Source organism: Salmo salar, chromosome 11 (assembly GCF_965601325.2).
Source record: "Salmo salar chromosome 11, fSalSal1, whole genome shotgun sequence".
In the NCBI taxonomy this organism is placed as follows: domain Eukaryota; kingdom Metazoa; phylum Chordata; class Actinopteri; order Salmoniformes; family Salmonidae; genus Salmo; species Salmo salar.
In genome coordinates, this window is record NC_138301.1 from 117690513 (window position 1) to 117703190 (window position 12678).

The window sequence follows — 12678 nt, forward strand, 5'->3', positions numbered from 1 at the left end:
ACTTGCTTTGGCAATGTTTCCCATGCCAATAAAGCCCCTTGAATTGAAATTGAATTGAGAGAGACAGACAGACAGACAGACAGACAGACAGACAGACAGACAGACAGACACAGATGAGAGAGAGAGAGAGAGAGAGAGAAGGGAGTAAGATGGAAAGAAAGCAGGTGGGTGAGAGAAAATGAGAAAGAAGAGAGAGGGGGATGAAGATATAAAGAGATGAGTAGACACAGATCAGAGGCTAATGTTCAGCCTGATGCTAGGGAACTGTCTTTGTGTGGTTCGTTGCATGTTGGATGAGGTTTAGTGGGGCACTCAGGTCAGGAGAATGTCAGGTCAAGAGAATGTCAGGTCAGGAGAATGTCTGGTCAGGAGAATGTCAGGTCAGGAGAATGTCAGGTCAGGAGAATGTCAGGTCAGGAGAACGTCAGGTCAGGAGAACATCAGATCAGGAGAACGTCAGACCAGGAGATTGTCAGGTCAGGAGAATGTCAGGTCAAGGGAATGTCAAGTCAGGAGAATATCAGGCAGGAGAATGTCAGGTCAGGAGAATGTCAAGTAAGGAGATTGTCAGATCAGGAGAATGTCAGGTCAGGAGAATGTCAGGTCAGGAGAATGTCAGGTCAGGAGAATGTCAGGTCAGGAGAACGTCAGATCAGGAGAACGTCAGGTCAGGAGAATGTCAGGTCAGGAGAATGTCAGGTCAGGTCAGGAGAATGTCAGGTCAGGAGAATGTCAGGTCAGGAGAACGTCAGGTCAGGAGAACATCAGGTCAGGTCAGGAGAATGTCAGGTCAGGAGAATGTCACGTCAGGAGAACGTCAGATCAGGAGAACGTCAGGTCAGGAGAATGTCAGGTCAGGTCAGGAGAATGTCAGGTCAGGAGAATCTCAGGTCAGGAGAATCTCAGACCAGGAGAATGTCAGGTCAGGAGAATGTCAGGTCAGGAGAATGTCAGGTCAGGAGAATGTCAGGTCAGGAGAACGTCAGGTCGGGAGAATGTCAGATCAGGAGAATGTCAGATCAGGAGAATGTCAGGTCAGGAGAATGTCAGGTCAGGAGAATATCAGGTCAGGTCAGGAGAATGTCAGGTCAGGAGAATGTCAAGTAAGGAGATTGTCAGATCAGAAGAATGTCAGGTCAGGAGAATGTCAGGTCAGGAGAACGTCAGATCAGGAGAACGTCAGGTCAGGAGAATGTCAGGTCAGGAGAATGTCAGGTCAGGTCAGGAGAATGTCAGGTCAGGAGAATGTCAGGTCAGGAGAACATCACGTCAGGAGAACGTCAGGTCAGGAGAATGTCAGGTCAGGTCAGGAGAATGTCCGGTCAGGAGAATGTCAGGTCAGGAGAACGTCAGATCAGGAGAATGTCAGGTTAGGCCAGGAGAAGGCTGTACCGAGTCCACAGAGAATAAGCAGCGTGCAGATTTGTGACATCTATGTTGTCACCACTACTACAGAGAACATGGCTTGTTTCTAGCAGTTAAACCGATATGACCCAATGTTCTTTTTCGGATTGACATGCCACATTTAACACATAAACCACCACATCTTGGGCCGTTAAACTACTCGGGAGCCGCTAAAACAGGTGTGAATGACCAGTGTTGTATCGAGAGGCCTGCTGACCTAAGGTGCTTCCACTGGGCAGCTTTATCAGTGTCGGCGACAGTAGCTAGTAACTAGGCACATTTGTTTCCCTCCCAAGATTATATTTAAAGTAGGATAGCAGCCTACACAAGGAATAACTAATATTGGTAGCCATCTAGATGTCACTGTTACAGTCTACTCAATGGGGAGGACAGGAACGCCAACCACACCGGGACACAGTGTCCTCGGCCTTTAAAACCCTGTGTGATTCGGTTGGTAGCCATCTAGACGTCTCCACTCGACTGAGGCTCTCAGTTGCTCGACATATGTCATCGTTTTGCAGGCCAGGAGTGTCCGTATATCCTCTCCCCGCTAACCAGATGTTCGATTGGGCGGCAGGTAGCCTAGTGGTTAGAGCGTTGGGCCAGTAACAGAAAGGTTGCTGGATCAAATCCCTGAGCTGACAAGGTAAAACTCTGTCGTTCTGCCCCTGTTCCACCGGTAGGCTGTCATTGTAAATAAGAATTTGTTATTAACTGACTTGCCTAGTTACATTGAAACAACATTGTTACAGTATCAGCTACACCTGTTCACTGTACCAGTAGTATTCAAACATTTGGTGGCACAGCTAGAAAGGAAAATGTTGAGAGCAATATTCTCTCTGAGTTGTGACCACGTGACCACTCACCTCCAGGACTGCCGCGCAGGAACAAATGCCAGGCTGTGCAGAGACACAAGAGATTTCACTGAGTTTGCACTATGTAGATTAGTGTTTGTTTTCTGCGAACATTACATAAGGCCCTTTTGAATGCAACAAACCAAAACAAATCTAACTTTACAAGATGATTGTGATTTCGTTGTTATTCTTTGCTAGTTAGCAAGTTATTAGCCCAGTTCTAGGTAAGTATAGGTCAGCAATGTAGGCTACATTTCAAGCTGTCTTTGAAAAGCCAGTCAGGTTAAAAGCTTATGTCTTAATCAAAGGGGCAGTTTTGTATTTTGTGACAGGTTTGAATATGCATATAAGCCAAATATATACAGTGAGGGAAAAAATGTTTTGATCCCCTGCTGATTTTGTACGTTTGCCCACTGACAAAGAAATGATCAGTCTATAATTTTAATGGTAGGTTTATTTGAACAGTGAGAGACAGAATAACAGCAAAAAAATCCAGATAAACGCATGTCATAAATGTTATAAAATGATTTGCATTTTAATGAGGGAAATAAGTATTTGACCCCTCTGCAAAAACATGACTTAGTACTTGGTGGCAAAACCCTTGTTGGCAATCACAGAGGTCAGACGTTTCTTGTAGTTGTAGCACACATCTCAGGAGGGATTTTGTCCCACTCCTCTTTGCAGATCTTCTCCAAGTCATTAAGGTTTCGAGGCTGACGTTTGGCAACTCCAACCTTCAGCTCCCTCCACAGATTTTCTATGGGATTAAGGTCTGGAGACTGGCTAGGCCACTCCAGGACCTTAATGTGCTTCTTCTTGAGCCACTCCTTTGTTGCCTTGGCCGTGTGTTTTGGGTCATTGTCATGCTGGAATACCCATCCACAACCCATTTTCAATGCCCTGGCTGAGGGAAGGAGGTTCTCACCCAAGAATTGACAGTACATGGCCCCGTCCATTGTCCCTTTGATGCGGTGAAGTTGTCCTGTCCCCTTAGCAGAAAAACACCCCCAAAGCATAATATTTCCACCTCCATGTTTGACAGTGGGGATGGTGTTCTTGGGGTCATAGGCAGCATTCCTCCTCCTCCAAACACGGCGAGTTGAGTTGATGCCAAAGAGCTCCATTTTGGTCTCATCTGACCACAACACTTTCACCAGTTGTCCACTGAATCATTCAGATGTTCATTGGCAAACTTCAGACGGGCATGTATATGTGCTTTCTTGAGCAGGGGGACCTTGCGGGCGCTGCAAGATTTCAGTCCTTCATGGCGTAGTGTGTTACCAATTGTTTTCTTGGTGACTATGGTCCCAGCTGCCTTGAGATCATTGACAAGAACCTCCCGTGTAGTTCTGGGCTGATTCCTCACCGTTCTCATGATCATTGCAACTCCACGAGGTGAGATCTTGCATGGAGCCCCAGGCCGAGGGAGATTGACAGTTCTTTTGTGTTTCTTCCATTTGCGAATAATGGCACCAACTGTTGTCACCTTCTCACCAAGCTGCTTGGCGATGGTCTCAAAGAGCCCATTCCAGCCTTGTGTAGGTCTACAATCTTGTCCCTGACATCCTTGGAGAGCTCTTTGGTCTTGGCCATGGTGGAGAGTCTGGAATCTGATTGATTGATTGCTTCTGTGGACAGGTGTCTTTTATACAGGTAACAAGATGAGATTAGGAACACTCCCTTTAAGAGTGTGCTCCTAATCTCAGCTCGTTACCTGTATAAAAGACACCTGGGAGCCAGAAATCTTTCTGATTGAGAGGGGGTCAAATACTTATTTCCCTCATTAAAATGCAAATCAATTTATAACATTTTTGACATGTGTTTTTCTGGATTTTGTTGTTGTTATTCTGTCTCTCATTGGTCAAATAAACCTACCATTAAAATTATAGACTGATCATTTCTTTGTCAGTGGGCAAACGTACAAAATCAGCAGGGGATCAAATATTTTTTCCCTCACTGTATATACATAGTTGGATTCGACATTTTGAACATTGAGATATTAAATAAATGATAGAGAAGAAGAATGGTTCTCTGTAGAAAGACAGATGGCTTTGGAATGTGTTGGGTGGAATGGAGGAGAGCAACATGTTGATATAGGGGAGACAGATGGACATCTGTGGATTAGGTGAAGGAGGGGTTGAGTTCAGGAGGTGAGGTCAGATCCCCTGAAGGGAGTAATAAGGGTTTAGTATCCTGTTACACTTTTCCTGTAGAACCATAAGATGTAAGGATTGGAGAGAAGGAAGAGTGTCTTAAGTGGGATATACATATCTGTGATGGGAGAAATGTTGGGTTGTCTGAATTACAGCTGTACAGAACCTTTGGTGAGAATTAAACTTGGTTAAAGCTTCTCTAGTGTCCGTGAGTTATTTACTATGAAAAATAAGAACCTAACAATATTTATTTAACCTTTGTTTAACTAGGCAAGTCAGTCAAAAAACATATTCTTATTTTACAATGATGGCCTACCCAGGGCAAACCCTCCCCTAACGACTCTGGGCCAATTGTGTGTCGCCATATGGGACTCCAGATCATGGCTGGTTGTGACACAGCCTGGGAACGAACCAGGGTCTGTAATGACACCTCTAGCACTGAGATGCAGTGCCGTAGACCGCTGCGCCACTCGGGAGCCTAATAGGCAGAGGGGTAGTCTACATTGTGTTCGCGCCATTGGTTTTGTTGGTAGGCCTACATTATGCTCCAATAGCCACAATAGCGTATTGGCTACTTTCTAAAACTGTAAGGGTACAGCCTCAGTGTTCACTGTAAACACAGGCTGGAAGTTGCACAAAATTCTCACAACATTCACGTTTCTGTTCACAAGACCAAAAATGTGCTCAGTGCTTATTTGTATTTGTTCAATGCCTCAATTGTTTTCATAAACTGTATTGGAATAATATGCTGTAAGGTTACAATCACCCCAAGTTGATGGATGACAAGGTGGTCCCGCTGGAAGCCAGCTGTTCTGAAACACTACCTTGCCCCATTCTTCCAAGAGCACACTGAGGTTGAACGAAGACCTCTAGGGAGGTAAGTACTGTTACACAATACTCAGCTTGATATGTCCCTTATCCCCTGTCTTTTAACCAACAGAGTAACAGACCTGGTGCTCTCTGTCTCTCATTCTGTTCTTTGTTTTTTATTTGCTTGTCCCTGGGGTGAGAAGAGCTGACCAATCAGAATTGAGGTTGTTTGTTACGGAGCCCGATGAGGAACACCTGATGCTGCGCTGCCTTCTCTCTCCTGGATGCTCTCCTGCTCAAACCTTCCCGTTGTGTGTTTCACTGCCTCTGAACTCCCTTACTCCGAACAAAGTCGCCCCTGATCATAGATCTAGGATTGTACCAAATTCCAATTTTAACTCCATCTCCCTCTCTCTCATTTTGTCTCTCTCTCCCCCACATCCCACACACACAGGCACACAATATAGTTTTTAAATTAGTGTTGTAATGATGCTATTTTTTGGTTACATATGTGTTAACTATTGTTACTTCTTTTGTTAATTATTTTGTTAATATTGTTAACAATTTGAATAAATCTATTTTATGTAAAAAATTATAATTTTTATTTGTACATTTAGATTTCAGGGATGAACTCACTGTAAATTTACAGCAGGGATGCTGTATGCTGTAATTTATTTTACAGTTAGGAAAATAGTAATGTAAAATATATAACAGCATCTATATTACAAAAATACTGGTCGAGTTTCACTGTAAAATGCTGTAATTCAGGGGGTTTTGGCCAACAACCCAACCAAATGACGTAATTAAGAGCCAATGTTAACTTCTGTAACCCTAACCCTAACCTCATAATGTCTCTTTACCTCACAATGTCTCTTACCTCACAATGTCTCTTACCTCATAATGTCTCCGACCTCATAATGTCTCTTACCTCATAATGTCTCTTACCTCATAATGTCTCTTACCTCATAATGTCTCTTACCTCATAATGTCTCTTACCTCACAATGTCTCTTACCTCATAATGTCTCTTACCTCATAATGTCTCTTACTTCATAATGTCTCCGACCTCATAATGTCTCTTACTTCATAATGTCTCCGACCTCATAATGTCTCTTACCTCATAATGTCTCTTACCTCATAATGTCTGTTACCTCATAATGTCTCTTACCTCATAATGTCTCTTACCTCATAATGTCTCTTACCTCATAATGTCTCTTACCTCATAATGTCTCTTACCTCATAATGTCTGTTACCTCACCACCACTAATGAGATGGGTGTGGCGTGATGCATGTCGTGTTGGAGCTTCTCAAAGTCAGGGGGAGCCTCATCTCTCCTATCACATCCAACTGGATATTTTGTTTTTAATGCAGACGACAGCATTGAATCAATGTACCATGAGTTTTTAATGCAGACGACAGTATAGAATCAATGTACCATGAGTTTTAATGCAGACGACAGTATAGAATCAATGTACCATGAGTTTTAATGCAGACGACAGCATTGAATCAATGTACCATGAGTTTTAATGCAGACGACAGCATTGAATCAATGTACCATGAGTTTTAATGCTCGGAGAGAGACAGCATTGAATCAATGTACCATGAGTTTTAATGCTCGGAGAGAGACAGCGCAGTATTTGAGTCAAGAACCAAATCTTCTCCATAGTAACCTGTGAATGTGTTGTCTGCAGCATTAGGTCACATGACAGCTCGATCAGCTGTTTCAATTTCACTTACCGGCATGTCACATGTCAGCTGACCCAGGAACACAGTCAAAACGGATGTTGTTGATTCGGTCACTCACCTGTAGAATGTTTTTGTATTTCCCCTGCTTGCGTACAGTTTCTCAGATATGTCTGTTACATCGGCAAGGAGACCACATTTTCTTTTCACAGAAAGTTAACAAAGTTAGTTTTTTATATCCATTGTGAGATGATATTAATAATACTCTGAGTAACAGAGAATGTTTTTTAGATTTTTACCCTCTAGACATTATTTCCTAAAGGACTTAATGATGAAATTCCTATGTATGTTATGTTGTGAATTTGAACATGAATTATGTCCCTATTTAAGATTACTCTGAGGTTTTTCGTACGATGTACCCAATGATTAATGAAAACTTGCTCGGTAGGTCGATGTCCTCATTGTGGTTTTACAGACGTGTTTAATGCGTCTTATTTACACACTTTTATTTCAATATTTATGAAATGCATATTATTATGTTTGGTAGCACTTATTTATTTTTCCTTTGCCTCCAACCCTTTTCCATGCATGGAACGGATGTGGGTGGGGCTAAGTCTACATAAAGGTGCTGATTTAAAAAACTCACAAAAGCTCTGACGAAGGCCGTGAGGCCGATACGTAAAGCTTATTAAAGAGCAGTGATACTATCAAGAGCAGTGTGCGGTTTCCTTTTTCATTCATATCCATTGTGAATGACAACGCTTCCTCTCTCAATGCCGAAATTCCTTCCACACCGTCGATAACCACCAGGCCTTGGTATGAAATAGAGCATTGTCGTGCTCTGATCTCATATCTCCACATTGTTTTGTGAACAGGCATGAGCACAATGGATGTGGTTTGATGTAGTTTACAATGGAAGTTATATATATATAGTTATATATATCTCAGAGTTCTGTGCTCAGATCTTTTGCTGCCAGTTACTCTCTGTGTATCCATTATCCCATATGAGGTCGTGACCCCTAGTTTGGATACCGCTGCTCTAATATGTTTTACGGTAAGGATAATACTGTACATTTACAGGGAAAAGTTTTACAGTCAAAGAAAGAGACAGGGGCTCTCTCACACACACACACAAACATACACACACACACACAGGAAGTGAGGTATCGTACCATTCTCCTCCAGCTGGAAGTCATCTTGGTAACGGTATTTCTCCGGTCCACACGCCACGAAGATGTCCTCGTCACCGAAGAAGTCCTGGAGACATGTCACCTGGCGGAACACAGTGACTGGAGGGTTAGAGGTCATATATACACACAGAGACTGAAGGGTTAGAGGTCATATATACACACAGAGACTGAAGGGTTAGAGGTCATATACACACACAGAGACTGGAGGGTTAGAGGTCATACACACAGAGACTGGAGGGTCAGAGGTCATATACACACAGAGACTGGAGGGTTAGAGGTCATACACACAGAGCCTGGAGGGTCAGAGGTCATATACACACAGAGACTGGAGGGTTAGAGGTCATACACACAGAGACTGGAGGGTTAGAGGTCATACACACAGAGACTGAAGGGTTAGAGGTCATATATACACACAGTGACTGGAGGGTTAGAGGTCATACACACAGAGACTGAAGGGTTAGAGGTCATATATACACACAGAGACTGAAGGGTTAGAGGTCATATACACACACAGAGACTGGAGGGTTAGAGGTCATACACACAGAGACTGGAGGGTCAGAGGTCATATACACACAGAGACTGGAGGGTTAGAGGTCATACACACAGAGACTGGAGGGTCAGAGGTCATATACACACAGAGACTGGAGGGTTAGAGGTCATACACACAGAGACTGGAGGGTTAGAGGTCATATACACACAGAGACTGGAGGGTTAGAGGTCATATACACACAGAGACTGGAGGGTTAGAGGTCATATATACACACAGAAACACACACAGCAGCGCAGCCACATGGAGAGGACATGCATTAATATTTACATGTGAATCATTCAGCAGAAGCTCTTATCCAGAGCAAAGTCTAAGCTAGAAGGGGGGGGGGGGTTGGGGTATTTAAGATGCTCTTTGAAGAGGTTGGGTTTCAGGTGCTTTCAGAAGAAGGGCAGGGACTCTTCAGGGGGAAGCTGGTTCCACCATTGGGGAGCCAGGACAGAGAAGAGCTTTGACTGGGCTGAGCGGGAGGGGTGGGAGGACCAAGAGACCAGAGGTGGCAGAGCGGAATGCTTGGGTTAGGATGTAGGGTTCGATCACAGACTGAAGGTAGGGAGGGGCAGTTTCTCTTGCTGTTCTGTAGGTAAGCACCATGGTTTTGTAGTGGACGCCAGCTTCGACTGGAAGCCAGCGGAGCGTACGGAGGAGCAGGGTGACATGGGAGAATATGGAAAGGTTGAACACCAGGAGGGATGCAGCATTCTGGATAAGTTGCAGGGGTTTAATGGCACAAGCGGGGAGCCCAGCCAACAGTGAGTTGCAGTAGTCCAGACAGGAGAGATGACTTGGATTAGGACCTGCGCAGCTTCCTGTGTGAGGTAGGGCCGTACTCTACGGCTGTTATAGAGCAAGAACCTGCAGGAGAGAGTCACTGCTTTGATGTTTGCAGAGAACGACAGGGTGTTGTCCGGGGTCACGTCAAGGTTCTTTGCACTCTGGGAGGGCGACACTGTGGAGTTGTTGTGATAGCTGGCAGGCCTTCCCGGGGAGGAAGAGAAGCTCCGTCTTGTCGAGTGTGTGTGTGTGTGTGTGTGTGTGTGTGTGTGTGTGTGTGTGTGTGTGTGTGTGTGTGTGTGTGTGTGTGTGTGTGTGTGTGTGTGTGTGTGTGTGTGTGTGTGTGTGTGTGTGTGTGTGTGTGTGTGTGTGTGTGTGTGTGTGTGTGTGTGTGTGTGTGTGTTGTCAGCCATTTGCAATAATACTACTAAAATATTCTAAAATCTCACCCTGTTCAGCATGGAATCAATGTCTAATGATATGGAACACCTACAGACCTATCCTGATGATGTGAACATCAGTTTTCTCTAACTACAACACCTACAGACCTATCCTGATGATGTCCACATCAGATATCTCTAACTACAACACCTACAGACCTATCCTGATGATGTCAACATCAGATATCTCTAACTACAACACCTACAGACCTATCCTGATGATGTCCACATCAGATATCTCTAACTACAACACATACAGACCTATCCTGATGATGTCAACATCAGATATCTCTAACTACAACACCTACAGACCTATCCTGATGATGTCCACATCAGATATCTCTAACTACAACACCTACAGACCTATGTTAATTAACAGAACAACACATACAGACCAATCTTTATGATGCCAGCCATTCCTAATGATAGTAATACTGTGTAATGATCTCAAATCTCACTCATGGACAGGACTAATGATATGGAACACCTATAGGCCTATCCTAATGATGTCAACATCAGCTCTCTATCTGTTTCTAATGATCTGTTCAGCATGGACAGGACATGTGTCTAATGACATGGAACACCTAAAGCCCTATTCTGATTAGGTAACACTCCCCCCTCTGGAAACATATAGTTCGCCCTGTGGCAGGGATTCTGGTTTCGATTCCTGCATGAGGTCTACGCATGCTCTCCATTAAAAAACACACACACACACACACACAAATCCAGTTAGAAATCTACTGTTTATGAGTTTCCACACAATTAATGGCTTAGAATCCATTCTGATTCCATTATCAGCGATTCACTAACTGTGTTTGTTACCATGTTGGAGGTGGAAATTGACTGTAAATACCAATCGGATGCATTCATGTGATTTGAACTAGTTGAGAAATGAAGATTGGTTAATGGACAACAAGCTGTGTCACCCATAAACTAAAAGTACAGCTATACATTTACATTTTTACATTTTAGTCATTTAGCAGACGCTCTTATCCAGAGCGACTTACAGTAGTGAATGCATACATTTCATACAATTCATACAATTTCATACATTTTTTTTTTTTTTCCTGTGCTATCATGTTTGTAAACAAATGATAGAGTTTAAAAAATGACATTAATATGAAAACGGCTGTGTTAACTTGTGACAACCCATCACTTGGCTGCGTTGCCATGGAGCAAATTAAAATAAGGGATGGAACTCATGTTTTTGCACCTCCTCTTTTTTTTCCCCCAGTAAATTATAATAATCTGTTGTATCATTTGTCAAATTGCATTTATTTGTTGAGCTAGTCTGCATCAAAAAAAAAAAATAATAATAAAAAAAGTAATAATAATAATAATAATATTAATAATAATAATAATAATATATATATATATATATATATATATATATATATATATATATATATATATATATACACACAACCATTTTATACATGGTCAAATTGTGTGATATGATTGCATTTCAGAACCACGCCCTCCCCCGTCGCCCCGAGATGAACGGTTCTGACCGCTGACGTTTTAGGTGAATTCGTTTTGCGTGGCCCGGTAATGCAGGCTTTGCTCATTATTCAATTAACCCTAAAGAGAAATCTACACCCAACGGGCCATGCAAAACGAACTCTCCCATTGTTTTAATACACACTCCAAACTGTTCAATAGTTAAGACTATCCATATTACCAGAGTTTATATTCTTTACATTTCTATAGCGGATTCGTGGCCGAAATGTACATAATGCATTGATTATATAGAGCCAGCTAGCTTACTGAATTGATAACAGAGATAACCAAGAATATAGCCAGCTATTTGATAATGTCCATGTGCATGTCCGTCATGATTTCACTGGAATTGTCAAACGAAAAAAAGCCAGACAAAACGTCAACCCTGAACATGCTCGTATAGACACGGTTTTAGCTAAGACATCTCTTGACCGGTAGTCTTTCTGAAATAATTATTTTCACCTGACATGCAGTATGCCTTTCTTAACTGAAATGGTGCTCATGTCACTTTCATTAGCTGGCTAAGGTTAGCATGCTAGCTAGTTAGACTGACAGCTGTCAGTCAGTGCACCACAGTAGCGTTACTTGTTATTTCTCCACTCCAAGTGGACATCACCACGATGTTCCCACCCCTCAATTCCTGAATATGTATTAGCATCGAGCTGGAACCTAAATGACAATATCCTCTGTAGGACAGGAATTAGGTGCGACAGCGTCCTCTGAGGTGGCCTTTAAGGCTAGGTTTAGGCTAGGGACGTCCCTAGGATCCCAGATGGAACTGACCGTGCCAGAGGCGCAGTTGTGACTCTGTACATCTCCCACTTCGGGGTAATGTGATGGACTTGTGACTGTTGAGTAATCGCAGCATAATTCAATGACAACTTCGGCTTTGGTATGCTGATATATAGCGGGTACTACCTGTTTGCTGAAATGGGTTCAAGAGGGACATTTATAACGTGACTCGAGCAGGGACGAAAATCTGATATCAACTTTGGAGGGGACAATTACATGAAATTTTCTCAAGAGCAATTCCTGAGGGGGACACCAAAAGTAGTGCTGTACCACATAGCCTACATTGTAATATGGTAAATGTATATTGAGGAACCAAAGAAATAAGGTGTTTGCCGTACTCCTAACTACCGGTACCCAAAACTACACAACTAATCACAACAGCAATACCATTGCCTTTAACAAATCTTAGTTCAGTCACCAGTTTAAGTTGAGAGTGGGGGTATCCATGGCATTTTCCAATTATGTTCCTATTTTACAAGTAAAAAAAATGGAGAACCTTTCATAATGTTGCCAAACAAAGACTCAACAAACTT

At 42.9% G+C, this 12678-nt stretch overlaps 1 protein-coding gene across 2 annotated transcripts in view; it reads right to left on the reverse strand.

The window, feature by feature from the left end:
* dclk1a (doublecortin-like kinase 1a) overlaps nt 1-12678 on the reverse strand; it is a 183435-nt gene that overhangs the window by 102841 nt on the left and 67916 nt on the right. For both annotated transcript variants that reach the window (XM_045690206.2, XM_045690208.2), the window contains exon 4: nt 8075-8174. In XM_045690206.2, coding sequence (XP_045546162.1) covers nt 8075-8174 — 100 coding nt within the window. The remainder of the gene's footprint in view (nt 1-8074; nt 8175-12678) is intronic.